The sequence below is a fragment of the Perca fluviatilis genome, chromosome 1 (assembly GCF_010015445.1).
Source record: "Perca fluviatilis chromosome 1, GENO_Pfluv_1.0, whole genome shotgun sequence".
In the NCBI taxonomy this organism is placed as follows: domain Eukaryota; kingdom Metazoa; phylum Chordata; class Actinopteri; order Perciformes; family Percidae; genus Perca; species Perca fluviatilis.
In genome coordinates, this window is record NC_053112.1 from 27,868,443 (window position 1) to 27,888,697 (window position 20,255).

The 20,255-nt window shown below is 40.4% G+C and overlaps 1 protein-coding gene across 1 annotated transcript in view; it reads left to right on the top strand.

The window, feature by feature from the left end:
* ctnna2 (catenin (cadherin-associated protein), alpha 2) overlaps nucleotides 1–20,255 on the top strand; it is a 331,452-nt gene that overhangs the window by 64,005 nt on the left and 247,192 nt on the right. Inside the window, exons 4-6 of the mRNA XM_039802047.1 lie at nucleotides 2,512–2,678; nucleotides 3,909–4,028; nucleotides 5,501–5,767. Of these exons, the coding sequence (XP_039657981.1) occupies nucleotides 2,512–2,678; nucleotides 3,909–4,028; nucleotides 5,501–5,767 (554 nt within the window). The remainder of the gene's footprint in view (nucleotides 1–2,511; nucleotides 2,679–3,908; nucleotides 4,029–5,500; nucleotides 5,768–20,255) is intronic.

Sequence of the window (20,255 nt, forward strand, 5' to 3'; positions counted from 1 at the left end):
GGATGTAGAGTTAAGCGTGGCAAGGAAAATCCATTAAATATAACAAATTTGTACCCATTAGTTTTGGACTTTACTTGATGCATGCATCTTCATGAATGTAATGAGCCTAGATCCTGAGTTGTTTACCCTAAAGTCATACATCGTTAGAGCTTTGACTGTCTGTGATGGTGGGGAGCATTGCTGAATTTCTTTTTTTTTTAAGATTATTTTTGGTATTTTGGCCTTTAATTGATAGGACAGTTGTAGACAGGAAAGGGGGGAGAGAGAAGGGGAAGACATGCAGCAAAGGGCCGCAGGTTGGACTCAAACCCTGGGCCGCTGCTGTAAGGAATGAGCCTTGGTACATGGGGCGCACGTTCTACCAGGTGAGCTACTAGGGCGCCCCCATTGCTGAATTTTAAGACATAGAAGCCCATTCTCATTACCAACAATTTAAAAATTTCAGATGTAATAACACAGAAACTTCTGCATGGATGCAACACTTCACTTCAACAAATCATGCTCAATCTTTCGGGGGGGGGGGGGCCTTGCTATGTTGGCCCACGGTCAAAGTCTCCAAAGTTTCTTTCGTGTGCTGAGAGCAAGTCAGTGAGCCTTTATGTGAATCAGATGTTTGTCCCCAGAATGAAATTGGATTCCCCGTTCAATAACTACATCAGCAGTAAGAGCAAATGGAGCTCAGCATATTGTGTGTTGTGTTGTAGCCGTATTCCTTATCCTGCACTGTCAGCTCCACTTGGCCGCCAGTGCTGTTGAACACTGACTTGAATGCGTTGGCACTCAGCTCTTTTGAGGCATGAAATAGACTGTTGCCACACAGGTCATCCCCACAGCTGACATCAAAAACGACAAGATCAATCTTATCACTTTTTTGGCATGTGATCTAAAACCAAAGGAAGGCTGTGGTTAATTTGTTTTATTCATTCATTCTATCTCTTTAGGACATGTTTTGAACTAATGTGGTACCTTTTTGCATTTGTGTTTGCATGTGTGCTCATAAATAATTGCAGTGCCCTTTCTGATTCTTTTAGTGGCAAGGCTCTGCCCTTTAAAAAAGGCAATTATTCAAACTCAGTACCTGTCTTTCTTAACCTTTTACTGCCATTATAAAAAAATATGGGCATGCTCAAAAGCTCTTAAGCACAGAAGTGGACTGCTGATGGGACACACTCTTCATTCTCTCTTTACACACTTTGTTGCTAGGTTGGATATAATTAGGAACAACTGTGTATTGTTAATAATATTAGACCTATGAGTCCAAAATCTGCTATGTTGACTGACTTCAGCAGACTTTAAAAGAATAACCATTTTTTTAGCAGCAGCTAGAAGTGTGCTTAAATGGCATAATCAGCCTAGTTGAAGATGCAGTAGGAAAGCCTTATAAGAGCATCAACTTTGAGTTCGTGAAAAGCGCTATATAAGTTCAATTTATTATTTTTAATTATAAAACTAACTTTGTTGTCATGCTGAAAATGACCCTATGTTTGAGTAGAACTACATGAAGCAGGTAATAAAAAAGAAAAATTCCTGCTTGAGCAGAAAGGGGGGAGGGACTGAGAAGTTGTCAGTGTTCAAATCTTTTGGCTAAGTCCTGGATCTTCACAATCCTACCTACAGCACCTTTAAGGTCATTGTGAATTGTAAAACATCTTTATATCTGTCACCACCTAATCTGACCTGAGTCATCGTGATCTCATCATCCCAAACCCTTTTATCTTGTCATGATTCAAACATGCATGCTGATTTCAGACCACAGAGGGCTTCAAAAACCAGGCCCTTTGTACTGTCACTCTTCACTAGCTCATCACTGGGCCAGACAGACTTGGCACTACCAGCAACAGTATGTGTTTAGGTGCCTGCCTCTGTTTATGTCTGTTAGGATGTGTCAGGTTCAGTTTTCTTTGATTTAATTTTTTTGTCATAGGACAAACCGCTTCATTTGCTCCATATTTTTATTTTATGCTGAGAGAGCTGACACTCTTGCTCAGAGACATGGAGGAATTGATGCTTTCTGGAAAGTAATTTCATCTATGGGGAAATGGTTGAAGGAAAGTCATAACCAAACCACTTTGCAGCACATTATGAAGAGCAACATGTCACCAGTCATGATGATTCTGTAGGCTTGTAGGTTACAAGCTCTTTGATTTCTGTGGTTGTGTGGGTTTGAGCAATCTGAGGCTTCTTTGAAGCCAAATTCTATCTATTTTTGAAACAAAAAACCCAGTTTAATCAGCCCTGAATTAGATGAAAGAATTTAATAATGGGCCTTAAATGGGTTAGATACAGTGCAGACAAAGATTCAAGGAACAATCACACACCTTAATGTATTTATAACACAACATTAGCTTATCTTCAACTGGTGTTAAACAATATATACATAAATAATGGGTGTATACAGTGGGCACACACAAATACACATACTCACACACAGATAATACATATTCAAATCTAAGGTCAAATATAATCATGTCACTATCTTCCACTTACATTTGTCTCCCTTCCGTCTTGCAGGAGAGACGATGCGTATTGCCTCGTCAGAGTTTGCCGATGACCCGTGTTCCTCTGTGAAACGTGGCACCATGGTGAGGGCCGCCCGTGCCCTGCTCTCTGCTGTCACCCGCCTGCTCATTCTCGCTGACATGGCTGATGTCATGAGGCTGCTGGCCCACCTTAAAATTGTAAGTGTAATCATCACTTCACATCATTTCAAACAAATATGATGCCCGTCTGCCAAAGAACAAAGGGTACATCTTGAACGGTTCAACAATGTGTTTGGTGGCCAATATGACCCTGGGGCCTCTCAGAGTTATGAAGCCATGTTTAGTGGTTATGTTGTTTGAGAGTTGCCTTCAGAATACTCATGTTAATATGTCTAGCATGCCTTGAAATTACAGACTCCCCAAATATTTTTTTGCAAGTGATTAAATCAAGTGTGTTTGTGAGACTTGCATGCACAGTGTTTAAGTACAGATGTTAAAGAGTTCTTCCTGGAGTTGTATAGTCCACATAAGGAATGCATGCTTTTATAACAACCTCTGTTAACATTAGCATATAGATGAGGCATGGAGGAGTATGCTGGGAACACACATCTGATTGTACTGTATTTATATCATACCATGGGGCCCTGGTGTGATTAACTGCACATACCCATCCCACTCACTGACTGTAGAGTCATTTGTAGAACAAGGTTTTTTTAGTCCTTTATTGTGAAAATGGCTCAGGGCTTTGAAAGAGAAGTTATTAAAGGGTGCTAGAAAGAATGATATGCAATTGGTATTATCTGAAACAAACTCAGGCCTGCATGCACTTTCATTCACTTACTTTGCCCTTCTTTCACAAACACACACACACACACTCACACTCCGAGTTCTTTTTTTTTTTTTTTTACAAGCTTCATTCTTGAGGGCCACAGAGGGACTTAACTCTAGCCAGTATAAACCCCACCATCAAAGGCCACTTAAAAGTTATCTCTCTCTTCTCTCTATTCCATTACATCTTGTGCATCACTTTCATTGGGGATAGAAAGGAGTTCAGAATCAGAATGTACCTGCAAAAGGGATTGGGGATTGCTGGAGTGAGACCCATTAAAATTGCACAACTAAATGGATCTCGTCTTTTTTAACCTGGTTCCAATTACAGTGTTCCATTATTCTCTTACTTTAATGTATGTTGTAACATTTATGGCTTAAGGTTTATTACTGAATTAAACTATTTTGATCAATGTATGCTAGTCTTCTGTTGCATCCATAGTTTTTGAAAGCTCCAGTATTTATGTGTGTGTGTGTGTGTGTGTGTGTGTGTGTGTGTGTGTGTGTGTGTGTGTGTGTGTGTGTGTGTGTGTGTGTGTGTGTGTGTGTGTGTGTGTGTGTGTGTGTGTGTGTGTGTGTGTGTGTGTGTGTGTGTTCCAGGTGGAGGAGGCCCTGGAGGGAGTGAAGAATGCGACCAATGAGCAGGACCTGGCCAACCGCTTCAAGGAGTTTGGGAAGGAGATGGTGAAGCTTAACTATGTGGCAGCCCGGAGACAGCAGGTAACTGGAAGCCCCCTGTGTCCTGTTTAGTCTTTCTCAGAAAAAAGTAAACCACTTTCCACACCACGTTCAGGTACAGGGAGTTCCCGTAGGAGAAAGCTCCTTCAAGTGTCTACACTCTGGCTTTCTCTGTCTTGGTGATTTTTAAATTTCATTTGTAGGTGGTTAAGTGCAGAACACAATACTGGTTGAAACAACTGCAGATACAGTAAATGGTGTAAGAATGTATGGGTTTAGGCCATTGTATGAGAATAGTGGTGGCTCAAACTCAAACCAAGCAAGTGTTTTGAAAATAAATGTAGACACAATCAGATGTGTGTAGAGAGAATCCTGATTGACAAGACCTCAATCAGTGACTAGCAAGAGTTGTTTAAATATAGTATAGGCTAGCTTTCATAGAAACACACACACACACACACACACACACACACACACACACACACACACACACACACACACACACACACACACACACACACACACACACACACACACACAGTATGATGCGATTAAACAAGATGAAACTTTTTGCTGTTGGGGAAATTTGGTTATTATAGCAGAAAAGGAACCTCTTTTCAATCAACTATTGTACTATTAGTTGTGGTGTTATGTAAACAACACCGACAGTTCTACCACCTTCAAAGTGCTTCATTTCATATATATTTTATATATTATGGTATTAGTTGTAGCTGAAAAGCATTTGCAATAACATTATCATGTTACTGTAAATGAGCAAAATATCAGCACCCGTGCTTTTTTTACCCAGGAGGATAACACATGAAAGTGTTTGAATATCTAACATTGCCCCCAGTGTGACTAAAAGCTTTTAGAAGATGTTTCCTACAAGTGTCATGTTGGCAACTATCCACCCTGCTCAACTGTCCCAGAGCAAAACACTGAGCTGAATTCCATCCAGCTCCAGGGCTGCTGATCTGCTGACGCTGCCCTAACTTTGTGTGGTTGGAACAATACCAAATTCATCGGATGGGACATGAACTTATGTTTTGAAAGGAAATGTCTTGAAATGGGATCAGTCTATACTCTGTTTGTCTCTATTGTGAATTAGTGATGCCATCAGAAGTCCTTTTCTTTTTTGCAGCTCTTGATGCAATATTTGAACATTTTGAGAAATATACTCTTTTGCATATATTGTGTAGGATATTTCCTAATTCTTGAATATTCAATTAAATTTTATTTATAGTATCAAATCATAACAGAGTTATCTCGAGACACTTTACAGATAGAGTAGGTCTAGACCACACTCTATAAATTCCCAAACCCCAACAATTACAGTAATTCCCTCAAGAGCAAGCATTTGCAGTGGCTATTGCGACAGTGGCAAGGAAAAACTCCCTTTTAGGAAGAAACCTCGGCAGACCCAGACTATGGACAGAATATGGACTGCCTTTTCTTTAAGGACTGACTATAATTGTTTTTTAGTGCTAACTTGATGACCTTTGTCACCTTTTCAGGAACTGAAAGACCCCCAGTGTCGAGATGAGATGGCAGCTGCACGTGGGGCTCTTAAGAAAAACGCCACCATGCTGTACACTGCCTCACAGGCCTTCCTGCGCCACCCAGATGTGGCGGCCACACGTGCCAACCGAGACTACGTGTTCAAGCAGGTTCAAGAGGCCATAGGAGGCATTTCCAGTGCTGCTCAGGCCACCTCGCCCACTGATGAGAAGCACGGCCATGCCGGCATTGGAGAACTGGCTGCTGCCCTCAATGAATTTGATGTAAGTCTGCAAGCATTCTGTTCTTCTTTGAAATACTACACGCAGCACATATATATTTTAGCTCTGGTGTATCCCAACTTTGAGAGAACGTTATTGACCATTAACGAGGCAATTGTGTAGTGAACACACCTATATTTATAATGCGTCTTAAAGCTCACAGAGACAAAGGTTCCTGAATGTAATAACAGGTTTTTTTTTGCCACTCATGACTTTTTCACATATGACACATGTGCTGCATGAGTACATTATAGCCTGTGCTTAAGCATAACAGAGAGAAAAGTATACCTTTTTGTACAGTAGGCGCATCAATATGATTGGCCATTTCCAAGGTCTGCTATATAAGATGGCTTGGTCTTTGTCATATACTTTTCTGCCTATAACAAAAAAACAAAAACATAATTAAGGTTATATGGGGAACCCTGCCTCCAAGACTTTATTCAGACTACCCTCTTGTCAAATTCGTCATGGCACATCTATTGTGTGCATGTAAACATTTCCACCATCTACTGAGACACAATACTGCAATACTGCATGCTAAATCAGGAGGAGTTCTTATCTGCACCATTTTGTGAAGGCTGCTGTACCCACATGGGCTTTTTTATACTGACATGTTCAATATCTGAATAAATAAGTACTTTCAGTGTCACAAAGACATATTTATGTACTACTTATTTCTCTCTATAAGGCTCATATATCTCACACACACACAAAACTGAGTTGTCTCCATAGACACGATTTGCTGCTGCCATCTAGTGGTTACATATTGATGGTGAACTATTGGTATGATCATAGCCGGTAGCTTTTTGGCTGTTTAGGTGATCATGTCTCTACAGGTCAGGGGTGTCATTTATAAAACTGTGCGTAGGATCGTTACTATAAGTGTACGTACGCCCAAAAGCCCAAAATGGCATACGCCAAAAAAAAGTCAGATTTATAAAACCATGTGTACGCACATGGGTAAGCAATGTTTCCTTTTTAAATCAGAGATTACCTACAAGTGAGCGTACGTGGATCAGCCTCTTATCCCTCCCTGTACATGCCCATTTTTAACCATAAATAGTCAATGCAAAGCACCTCGTGAATGCTGATCAGTATATGAATGACACTGGCAGTTGTTACACCGAATCATGATGACTGGTTGAGAAAAAGCAAAAAACTTCTCAGACGTTCAGGAATTGCTGCAAATTGAATTAACATTTCGGCCTGTTCTTGAACAGTGTATGGAACCCTGATCTATAACTAGATATATTAATAATACGTCCAAAACGGCAGGCATTACGGCACTCGGGGACAGCTTCGATGTCGTATATAATAAGATTTAACAGAACTATATATTATATCCAAACAAGCCTTAGTGATAAAGTTGAAGATTATATATAATATTTATTTAAAAAAAACACTTAGCGCGTTGCCCTCTCTACTGGACCCAATTCAGTACATAGATCCAAGAGCGCAGCTTAAGGGAATCTAAATCGGCATATGAGTCATCGTGATGGTCCCTGAAGTCTCTTTTTCTCCTGATTCTTCCATTTGCATAGTCAGTAGGGCCAGCAAGTGCCATCATGCATCATTACGCACGGGGGTCACCGCAGTATTTATATGTTTACAACAATTTGTGATTGTTAACACCTTGCCAAAATCACAGCATCAACTAATGGTATCCCCCACCCCGAGATACAATCTGAAGACGAGGCAAACACACTTTTCTTCATGCAGGTTTTGTCACTACAGCATTAAAGTTCGGACTGATAATGAGGACATTAAGTGTATTGTGCGAGAGCTTAACGGCTGTATTTTCAGACTTTGACATTTGATGATATATCCACAGTATTAAAGACAGATATTTAGTTATTTACACTGTGTTCTGCCGTTATCTAATGCTAGGGTAAACGCTATCCTGTATTTCTTAAACAAAAAATGTGCGTGAGGCATCAATACTTTTATTTTTTTTTAACTTTTATAGTTATTCCCATTTACTTTTCTGCAGTCTGACTTCAGTTCACCACCTAGCCATCTGCGTTGCCAATTCCTATTTTGTCTCCAAAATGTGCGTAGGCATGGGTCAGACTTTGCTTTGAGGACCACACATTCTCCCGTCAAGTTTGTTTTTTATAAATCACAACCTTTGCGTGGGAAGCGGCGTACGCCCATTTTCAGCCCCGTTTTGTGCGTACGCCACGTTTATAAATGAGACCCCAGGACATTGAGGTTTTGGATATTGGCTCAGGATCTGGAGCCCTGTCATTTTTCATTACAAACCTACTCATCAAAACATGTTGTGAATGCAAGAGTCTCATACTGTAGGTTAGGAAACCAGGAGTACTCTGAGGCCCCTGGGGAAAAGGCCTAAGAACCACTGTTTCAGTGTGAAAGTAGCACTTTGATTTATGTATCAAATTCAAAACAGTATTTGCACTTCAGCCTTTGTCATGCTTGATGAGACCCAGATTGTGTTTGCGTAGACATGACTAACACATTCAGAGCAACTTTAAATGACACATTTCCCTTTTAGGACCCCTAACATTACAGCAGCATTATTCAACATTATTCTTCCTGATAATGTGTTATATCTGACACACACAGTATAGATAGTTTCAGAGATATAACACATATTGCAGCATTTTATGAGGACATTTGTCCCTTTTTTACCTACAAAATAAGACTTATTGTATCATTAGAAAACATACCCGCTGCACTTTGGTGATATTTAATTCTATAGCTCGTTTAATATTGTGATCTGTCCCCACTAGTCTAGCCTTAGCAGCAGAAGCAGTCTTACCACTTCTAAGATGTTTTCTACTAAATCATACGACTCGCTACACACTGCAACTGCCTATTTTCCTCACCAGGATCGATCAGTAGTTTATCTTTAATCTAATCTGGATCTGTCTACAGAATCGGATTGGCTATTTGTTACAAACCCAGCTTTTATTGTTAGAGATTGACACATGTCACACTATCTCACTTGAACACAGCTGTCCCTTATTCACTTCTGTGAGAGCAATATACTTAAATATGTTCTCCAGTTTTGCTCCTTTTATAGCTCTACTTTTACTTAATGTCAATAAAACTGAACTGCCACGGAGTCTTCAGGAAGCTACTGAAGAATATATAAGATATGTATTTTGACAGGAACAAACCTATTACCTAGGGAGTTTCACTGATTAGTGGACATGGGTGATCAATACAATTTAGATTTTTGAGATGACAATTTGATTTGATGAATAAATCCAAACTCTGAAGATGTGTTTAATTACAGATATGTTCAAGTAGCCTAAGTTTGGATGACAGAACACACATGGGAAACAATAGACATAAAGTAAAGTAGTATAAAGTAAAACAAAAAGTGCAAACTTTGAAGTACAATGAAGTAGAAGTTCTTAACGTACTTAGTCTCTAAATGATATGAGATCAACCCAAGCAGTAGGGCTGTCCCAAACGATTATTTTTTAAACAATTAATCTAGCGATTATTTTTTCGATTTGTCAACTAACCTAACGATAAATTTTTTGATTAATCTAATGATTAATTTTTCAATTAGCGATTATTTTCCCATTGCTCAATTATTAACAATTTACACAAAACAAATTTCAATAAGGTTCAAATCCCTATTTATTAAAATAGTTTAACACTGCACTGTTCTAGTAAAATGAATGTGTAGTGCAACCAAAGCCAGATGTAGGCTATCAATCCAACCACAAAATAAAGTCATTTTCAGGAGGAATACAAAAATAAAAAGTATAAACTGAGCAAGTGCAAAAAGAGTAGTCTGTATTTGCTTTTTTTAACAGTAGTAGGTAAATTAATGAATAAGCTCTTGTTAAACATCCAAGCTTTTCTCCCTTTAATCTTACAGTGAAAAGTGCAATTTTAGCAACATATGAAATCAGATGTATCAAATAAATCCAACATTAGGCAAGTTGCAGAGTGTCTAATATAACAGTCTGTAATGATGATGGTAAACCAAAAAAATAACACTTCAGATTAACAGCGTTTGATGATGCTTAATGTTAAGTCATAGCGGGGCATTAAAACGAATCAACGGACTAACATACCGTTGGGCTACTACTGGGAACACATTCCGTGTCACTGTGTTGATAATCTAAAATTTTTTAATACGTGTGCTGCTATAACTGACATTATAAAGGACTTGTGAGATATCTGAAACAATCTGGCCTGGTTGCGCAATTATCAAAGACAGTGCTACAGATGGGGGAGACATGATTTAGCACAGTTTACCTCACACTCAAGTCAATGCAGGACATATACCCAGAGCTACGGGAGAAGCTGGAGAGGCATAGCTTTCTCCCCACCCAATTAGGCTAATAAAGTAATGATTAAAAAAACACAAATGCTTGATGAAAGGTCCGGCCCGCCCCGGCCCGAGGATAGTGGCGGTAAATATCGGCCCGACCCGGCCAGTGGGTCAAGTTCGGGCTCGGGCAGAGAATCTAAACTCTACTTGGGAGGGAAAGGGACAAAAAGGTGATCAGAACTTATGGTGTTTTGCTGCTGTTATCCTGACTCAGGGATCCTTTTACAAAGTCTACAGACTACCACGTTGTTGTTGACATTAAGAGTAAAATACTCCCACACTTTAGAAGACCGTGTACGAGCCTTTTTCTCAACGTGTTGTTGAACTTGCGAGGAATGCTGTTGCTGGAGGCAGCCGGTTATTTTTAGATTTCTACGTGTGAGTGACGCGTCAAAGCAAATTATTTGTGTCGAAGTATTTATGTAATTGATGACGTTGACTACGTCGACGAATCGTTCCAGCCCTACCGAGCAGCAATCTGGGGGAGGGGCTGACATTCACAGAGCCTATGTCCATATTTTACACTATGGATCAACCACAGTAAATGCTCTGATTGCATCTGTAATTAGAGATGGGAGTCATTTTGTTTATGACTTGCTAAACATAATTTGTATTTATTTTGGGGTGAATACTTTTTTCATCTACTACTTTGATGGTTTTATTAATGACACACTTATCAAACACTTAAAACTATTTAGTAAGTTAGTTATTTTTTTTCTCTTTAAGATTATTTTTTTAGCATTTTAGGCCTTTATTTTTATAGGACAGCTGAAGACATGAAAGGAGAGAGAGAGGGGGAATGACACGCAGCTAAGGGCTGCAGGTCAGATTCGAACCTGCTGCTACTGCGTCGACGAGTGAACCTCTTTTTATATATATATATATATTTATATATATATATATATATATATATATATATATATATATATATATATATATATATATATGAGCGCACACTTTACCAGGTGAGCTACCCAGGCGCCCAGTAATTTAGTTTTAACCATACTGAGAGTGGCATACTTTACACTTTGACATACAGTATACTTCCAAGGCACTGCATAGTTTTTTTCTTCTCATATGTATCTTTCCCCTTTGTTACTCTGTTTAGTATGCACTTAAAACAATGCTCTGTTTTTTTTTATGGTAGGATGAACGCAGTCTATATCTGTACTTTACAGTGTTATTGATTTTTCTGTCCACAAGGTTGCTAGTTCACAGTATGTCAGTGTCCCCTTGTGGTGATGTTTGGAAATTGCAAGTATCCTCTATTTTTGACTTAAAGTGCTCATATTATGCTTTTTGGTGTTTTCCCTTTCTTTTATTGTGTTATATATCTTTTTTGTAATAGGCTTCCGAAGTGATAAAGCCCAAAGTCCACCCCAAAGGGACTTACCATCTCCAAACTGCCCCAAACAGCTCTATTGTAGTCCAGCCTTTACTTCCGTGATGAATGTGCGCCACTTTGTAACACACATTATAATGCTTGCCTAGCTGCTAGCGTGGCACACCCTCATACTATGCTTCTGATTAGCTAGCAGTGCTTACCTAGGTACTGCGCATGTGCGACTCCCAACAAAGATCGAACAGAAGTGAGATGTCTCACTCTGTAGCTAAAACAGAGAGCCCAACACACAGGGTGAAAAGAGGAGCTGCAGCAATGTGGAGTACAACAAACATATGGTGGTTTTTGAAAATTAAACCATGTAAACCTATTCTGATATAACCTCTAAATACAATTAACCTGAAAATGAGCATAATATAAGCACTTTAAAGTGTAAAGTGCAGGTTAACCACCACAACCAATTAATATGTAAATAATGTGCTCAATATGTATATATTTAAACATTTCTGTCTTAAAATGCGTTAAAATAACATTAATTGGGGTTTCTTCAAAGGTAGCATGTTTTTTACAGTAACTGGGTGATGATGTCATAAGAGGGAGTAGCAACTCATAGCAGGTACATAGACAGGCCAACAACGGGACAATTTTATCCATTTTCGCCATCTTATTCATCACTAAATTCACTTCTGACAATGTTTTAGGCGAGAAATTAACTGTTTAGATTTCGAAAATCGTTGCTAAATTGACAATTTGCTTCAAAGTTTTCAGAGTTGAGAAGCTCCATAAAGTAACGCGACAACCAGCAGTGCCTGCCCCAGCCGCTGGCTCGTCGCTCGGACAGTCTCACTCAGACACACCGCTGTAAACCGGAGATCTCTCCGACCGCTCTCTTAAATAAGAGGCTTTTATTTCGCCGTTGACGGATCGTTTGTTTAAATATCACATGTCCATCATAAGATTAACGGGAACCTGTGGTTAACTGTCTTTTCGGAGATAAACTCAACAAGCACCTGACAACCTCGCTGGCCGGCCGTCTTTCACACACACACACACACACACACACACACACACACACATACACCGAGCCACAGCGCCACAGCGCAGCAAGCAGAGGAGAGAGTGGGTCACAGAGGCAGCAGTAAAATCAACCCACTTCGTAGCCACAAACCTCACCCAGGCACGAATCAGCCGTTTGACCTGGTGGACCCTCTGCCCTGTTTCTGATGTACTCATACATCCCGCACAAACACAATAGTTTAACATTTTTGCTAGCTAGCTAGGTCTCCAATATAACTGCTAGCCTACTAGCCGTTAGACTCTTGGAGTCCCTCTTATGACGTCACACCCCGCCTAGTGGAAGGGAGGGGGAGTGCTTAAAACCACTGTAAAAAGTACCAACTTTTCATATAATATTCAGCATTTTGTTATAAAAAGCCATACAAAACAATGGTCGGCGGCTCAATCTTTATGTTCAATAAACACATTGCTTAACTTCATGAAAAATTTAACCTGCAAGTTACACTTTAATGGTGCCGCTGTGAGGAGACGTATCAGACCAGCAGGGTGAAACATAGACTCAGACATATTAGATTAACAACTAAAAGCCGTCTAGTGCTAAGGGCTTAGACATTTTGAGAAGAACTACATTCTAGTTTTATTTGAACCTGCTATCCTGTTATTCTGTACCAGGCTGTGGCCTCTAATCGCATCAGCTCTGTTTTTATGTAAAACAGTACGGCGTTTTAGAAAAGCCAAAGACCTGCATAATTTGATTCCATTCGGCAGACAGGCAGACAGGCAGACAGGCAGCAGTTAAATGAGACAAATTGCCCTTTGCTTAGCCCTCTGTGCTTGCCTGAAGCTGGTGCATGTTTAATTCCTAACTTACCACAGAGACACAGGCGATGGCCAGATCCTCTCAGAATAGTTATTACCTGATATTCTAAGCTATGAGGCATGGCACTTGCAGGATTTTGTACATGTGCACGACTGTGCATGGGCTACAGTACGTGTTTTATGCACATGTACTTTTTTAAGTGGTTTTGTTTGGTGGTAAAGCAGATGGACACATACACACAATGGTGCACATTATATATATGGGATACATATGTTATTGTTATATAGTGATACAATGGGGGCAGCTATATGCTATTTTCCAGATATTCTTAAACTCTCACTTCCTCTCTTTTTTTCTTTCCATCCACGCAAACCCACAAGCACTCACATGCACACTTGCTTTGTTGTCAGTAATGGAGTTCGGAGTTGGATGATTGCTTTTATCTGTTTTGGGGTGCTGCTCCTTGTCCCAAGTCAGCTTTGATCTGTTACTCATTCTTTGACTCCTCTGCAATGGTTGGATGCATGGATGGATGGCAGACCTGAGTACAGCACAGACACAGACTCAGATAGACACAGTCCATTCAAGCAATAAAAAAGCTTTTAATATTGTAGCTGGTTTCAGTTTATGGTTTATTTTTATGTTAACAAACTGTTGTATGACAGTGCTCATTTCATGGATTAGGCATGAGTGAGTGGATGTGGACAAATCTTTCTATTGGTTTTGATTCCTTCATTCTCTATTCTGTCACCAGTGTTTTTTTAGTTTGTTTTTTAAGATTGTTTTTTGGGCATTTGTAAGCCTTTATTTGGATAGGACAGCTTAGACTTGAAAGGGGAGAGAGAAGGGGAATGACCTGCAGAAAGGGCTGCTGCGGCCGCTGCGTAGAGGAGTAAACCTCTATACATGGGCGCCTATACCAGGTGAGCTAACCAGGGGCCCGTCACCAGTGTTTCTTACAGCCTCTTTCACTCGGACATTACAGGACATTTAGTCACACAAAAATGCAGATGTGTGTCTAGGCGGTCACAATAATTTATGTCCGTCTCACACTTATACTGAGGAATGAAATATCCTGATCACAGTATAAACATGTATTCCTTTTTTGGGTAGACTGAATTAAAAAACACAGAGTATTTTTCATCTCCTCTATTTCAATGCCGAGAATGTGCAATCATCTGTAAAAACAGCACAACAACACAAACGAATCAGGGAGAATATAGATTGCCTGCTATGTGGATTCTTTTCCATCTTTAATTAGGGAAAACATCCTGAGGGCTCTGTATGTTTTTGAAGAAAGATTGATGCTCATATGCCACTAAAATAAAAAATGGCAAGAATATTGAGTGCATTGCCTCAATTGCTCCTGAACAGGTACAGTCTGTGACACAAAAGGTTAGACAAGATTTTTAAATGCAGCGCACAGATGCTGGTCTGTAGCTGGAGTGAAAGGGCAGCTTATGAATAAGACAAGAAAGAAGGTCTGACCTCATCTTTACTTTTGTTTTACTGACACCCAGAATTAGTTTGGAATAAGTCAACTTTAGACACTGAGGTACAAGATCTATTAAGAGAGAAAGTGAAGGTCAACATCAGTTCAAATTCACTCAATTTCAATGTTGTTTGGCATATAACAAAGAGGCAACATGAGTCCCCCCCTCCACCTTTTACCTTTTAGAGTTCCTCATCAAATATTTTGCAAGGGGCTTCTTTTCTGATTGCTGTGCACATGTTGGGAAAATAATGTTCTGCTTAGCTAGCATTTCATCCATTTCCATCATGTTTTAGCAAGCATCACTCTGGACAGATTTAGTTGTCGGCAGTCTTGAAATACGTTTTATTTTTTAGGTCACAGTTAGGTTTTGGTAAAGGCGGCGGAATCTGAGCAAGGCCTCTTTTAAATTGGCTATGCAGGAAAAGTCCCTGTCATGTTGGAATAAAAGTCTTTATTCGGGGATCTGAGCTCAGTGGAAGGACAGATGGAGTCAGGGCCCTATGGGTATGTGGGTAAAGACACGCTGTAGCACAAACAGGCGTAGCTTTTTAGGTCACAGCATACATAAACCGTGTAGCAATTCTATTAAATTTAAAGAACACAAAAATATGCTTGAACAGTGAATTTATGAATTCATTTTAGCAAATATTGAGATGTATAATGATTTTTTATAACGCAGGTAACGCATGTAAAAATATCTGTTTCTGAGGAAGACTAGTCATGATCTGTGAGCATTTACATGCAGGCAGGAAACAGACATACTGTAACTCTCTCCCTCTCACCTTCTAACTGCCATCCACATTTTATTATGCAAAAGATCTCTTTGTCTCCATGCCGTTCTACCGCTTTACGCCTCCTTATCTTTTGTATAGTCAAAAGCAAGAAGCACCTGATACAGCCTTTTAAAACTGTGACTCTGTTGGTCTCTGCTGCTCTCTCACACTTATTTGAAGTTTGAAAAGACATAAAGACATCAGCTTGTGAGCAGCATCTGCAAAGTAAGTACTTTTCTCATAGAGCTTTTTTTCAGTTTGAAGAAATACAAGATACTATGATTCAGGTAATGTAACTGAGCTAGGAAAGCCCCGCCAGCACAATTACGAGTTATAAAGGTCTTCCCTTTTATTCCTCTACTGCTGCTGCTGCTGCCTTCGATTAGATGAGAGCCGAGAAGAGTAGGGAGAAGATGGCGATGGTGTCTTTTTACATAATTGTTATTGCATCAAAATGATTACCCCGTCCTCAGCGCTCCATCTTCTCTTTCAACCAGCAAATTCAATTTACCTTTTACTGAGCAGGGATATACTATTTCATTGTTTGAATTTAGTTTTTTTTTTTTTACTTTATTATCTCAAGTTTGGCCCAGCGCTGTGTCCTTTGTGTGTCACATCTGCTTTGGTTGGATCAATGCAAACAGGTGGTCAAAGGTGCAGCTGTTCAAATACATAAGCCTCAGACTCAAAGCACACAGTATGTTCATTTTCTAACCAGCAGATGGCAGTGTTTAATTACTTTCATCACTTTTCCATCCTCTCCCTCTCTTCATTCCCCACCCTTACTCTAGCTTTTCCATTTTTATCCTTTTTTCCTGCAAGTCCTTAGAAACAGAGATTTTGAGCCTGGCTCATTCTCCACTCAGAGCAAGAGCCTGCTTCACTTCGTATGGTTTTGTGCCATTAATGAAATGGAAGCAATCTTCGGATGCTGAGATGGTCTGATGTACGTATGTAGATCCTTGAACTGAGCTTCGTCAAAGAGAATTTAGTATTAGAGTCCACCAGATACAGCCTTACCAATTTGACCCCTCAGCCCACATCTGTTGAATAGTAATGCTTTCCCCTCTTTCCACATGCCCGAAAAGAGAGGACCCAGCCCCGTGTTGTGTCATCACAACTCATGTACACCTACAGCTATCTGACATAAAACATGGTGATTGGTGCTCAGTTAATGTGTATGCACTGTACACACACACACACACACACACACACACACACACACACACACACACACACACACACACACACACACACACACACACACACACACACACACACAAGCACAGGCACACACAAAATAACATTTCGGTCACACACAGTGCAGACATGCATACACTGGCAGAGCATAGCTTTGAGCCTGCGGCAGAGATCCAAGTCACATTGGATCATTTTTACCACGGTTTTTGTTTCCATCTGCTTGTCCTCTTCCTCTTTCTTCTTTTTCAGGGGTTTATTTACACAGCATCTTTCTCACTCCCCCTCACCTCTCTGTCTTCTTTTCCCTCGCTCCCTCGCTTTCTCTCTTTGTTCTCAGTGTCTGATGTCTCCTGAACCAACAGAGGTGTTTGAAATGCTTACATGCATACTCTGAGCCCATTTGGTAGCAGCATTGTATTTTCATGCAAAACTCTCCTCTATATATTGCAGGGCCTGTAGTCACACTGCACAAGCATATGCTAGTCCTCTCTCTGCATACATTATAGGCTAACTATAACCGGATTTACTTGCTAGCTCAGGGAAAGTGTGCATGACAGCCAGTCCTTTGAATCTTACTGTGGCAAGCATTGCTTCCAAGTGTAAGTCGCTGCATGCGTCCATAAGTGCAGTGGCAGGTAATTGACCACGTTTATGTTTATGGGATGACACACCAATTCCAATATACATCATTGACTTCAGACCAGTGAGGAGGAGCTGATCTTCTTTTTGTCTCTGTCATTCTTTTTTGTGTGTGCCATATGCCTGTTCATGAAGATAGCTTTTATTTTTGGGAGTTTGTTTTCGTTCTTCCCTTGCCAACAAGATGGATTTCTTTCTCTGGAGATATGAGCAACATGCACGATAGATGGGCTCTTCATTGTTAGTGTGTGCACAGTGACTGCCCAGTGATGACCTTTTCTCGTGCTCCGTTTGTGTATGAGACACTGCCGAGCCAACCTCAGAGAAACAGTGGCTGGAGAGCAACCCTGCTCTAATGTATGTAGATGTATTCCTAACTGAGAGATAGCTTTCTTGGTAATTGCTATATCAATCTGTGCACTCCTATACTTGCCGTCTCATTTCAGACTCTCTCTTATTTCTCTCCCGCTTCCCTCTTCCTCTCTTGCACACATGCGCGTGCTCAGACACATACGCAGAGACTGCTGCTTTCTCTCTCCGCATTGTCTCGCCTTCCCCGATTTTTCTCTCTCCTTGACTCACATCGATTTGGCGCTTGAATGTGGGTGCTCATCACATTCTGGCAAAAGAAATGAGTATATCCTGATCAACGCTCCCACTGATACTTGCAGGGTAAGGTCAGACACAAACATGCACAGATGTGCACAGACCCCATGCCATTAATAGCAGCATCAAACCCAATGCCAAGTGGCAGTGTTATTGACAAGAACCCTGCTGTGTTCAATAAAACTCCACTCCCTCCTTCCTTTTCACCTTGGCTGAGCCATGTGTTTGCCCAGAGGTACACCTTTAAATTATAACATCCTCTGCCTGTCGATTGAAACACTGCCTCATTCTCCATGGACAGATGCACCTGTCAAGAGAAATATGAATAGGGGAACTCAGCTGAAGTAATGGGACATGACCAGTGAGATAGAAAAGTATTGGTTTGTTGTTGCTGTACTGTAATTAGCCACTGCCTGTCTTGTCTTGATGGCAATAAGGCAAGGGAGAGCTGTGGAGGAAGCAGGAGAGTGGGAGGGGTCATTGATAAACAGGATTCAGAGATCCATACTAGTTACAGTTGGTGCTTACAGCCTCGGGTCCACTGCGATCAGCCTTTCTACTTCCTTTTTCCCTAATGCTCGGTTTGCAACTTTCTGGAATTACTCAGCTCTTCTTGATTATCTCCAGTCATAGATTTAGCCTTGTTAGACTGGACTGACTGATGTTCGGCCAAGGCACTTTGGCAGTTGCATTTACACGTCTTGATGATGCACACAACATAGTGAAAGTACTTTAGGACATTTGTCATAATGTGTCTGATGGTTTATCATACCAATACATCCTCAAGTATACCCAGACTTTTTCTCTGTTAGTATTGCATGTTATAAGCAAAATCCACACTGTTTTTCTTGGCTCACATTCTCAGTTAGAAGGAAAGAAATGATTAACGGAGTGTTTAGAGTACATTCTAATCACTCTCTCCATATATGGACAGCCACCCTAAATTAAATGGCAACAGCAACCAACATGAATTGCCTCACTGCATCTTCAGACCACTCTCAGCATAAAACTCCTGGGAGTTGATTTCTGAGTAGGTGCAGCAAATTACTTTTTTTTTTTTTTTTTTCAAAGGTATCTTGCCTTCCAGTCAAGGTCTACTCTGTAGGAGCCCCACCTGCTAGCTTTACCACTCAGCTCTGTTCATTCTCATGGATGCGGGGGCATGCTGGTGCAAGTGTGCAAGTGTGCAAGTGCAACACACACACACACACACACACACACACACACACACACACACACACACACACACACACACACACACACACACACACACAAACACACACACACACACCAGGATATTTGTATTAACGGATTGCCCAGTTTTGCCCATAATAGCAAAGGCTAAGATTTACAATGAATTCTCCTCTGGTCAAATGTGTCTCATATTATACAGGTAAATGCATAAACAGAGAAGCAACTACAGTACAGTATCTCCGCTTAAGGCCAATCTGACTGTCCTTGCCAGCCACACAACACAACAATACTTTGCAAAAGGTTTTGATGACTTTCTGAAATGCATTATTTCCTCCCACACATACTCTTGCACTATCTCTGAACAATAATATGGGCATGATCACGCATACACACAAGCACAGATTCCTGTTATGGAGGCTGGCATTTCTGCAAAGGGACGTATCTGGCAGGAAACTCCTTGTGGATTTGAGACAAAACCTAACCAAAAGATTATAAATTAGCTGCCTGTCTGATTTTCAGTCTTCATGTTGCTTAGCTAAGCTCCCCAACTCAAAGTCTAACTGTATAGAAATGCAAATTAGTTTATTTTCTCTGGACACAATTCGACAGATTCAGTGCTGTAAACATTTTAGAGGACCTAAAAAAATTGTCAAAATCCTCTAGAGACTTAATTTGACATATCTATGTGCTGCATTCGTACTGCATTCAGGAGTGGGCCGTAAAACTGTATAGCATACATGTAGCAACCTTTTTAATTATGCTTAGTGCAATCCAGCAGGCATTCATTTACACAAGACAGTGTTTTTTTAATAGGCTGATTAACCTGCAGGCGTAGAGGGGGTGTACAGGCTGTTAGGGGATGGATGAGTCCTCAACAGCCTGGACTGGAGATAGTGGCATTGCCTTATGGATTTACCAGATATACAAGACATTTAATTCACAGGAGTGTAAGGCAGTGAAACCTCACAGTTGGCTGATTAATTTACCTGCTTAGGTCTGTAGATAAGTCAGTAGATATACAGAAAGCTATTCATACTCAGCTAAGAGCTACAGAGGTGATCCTAATTTGGGGATACTTGCAGTAAGG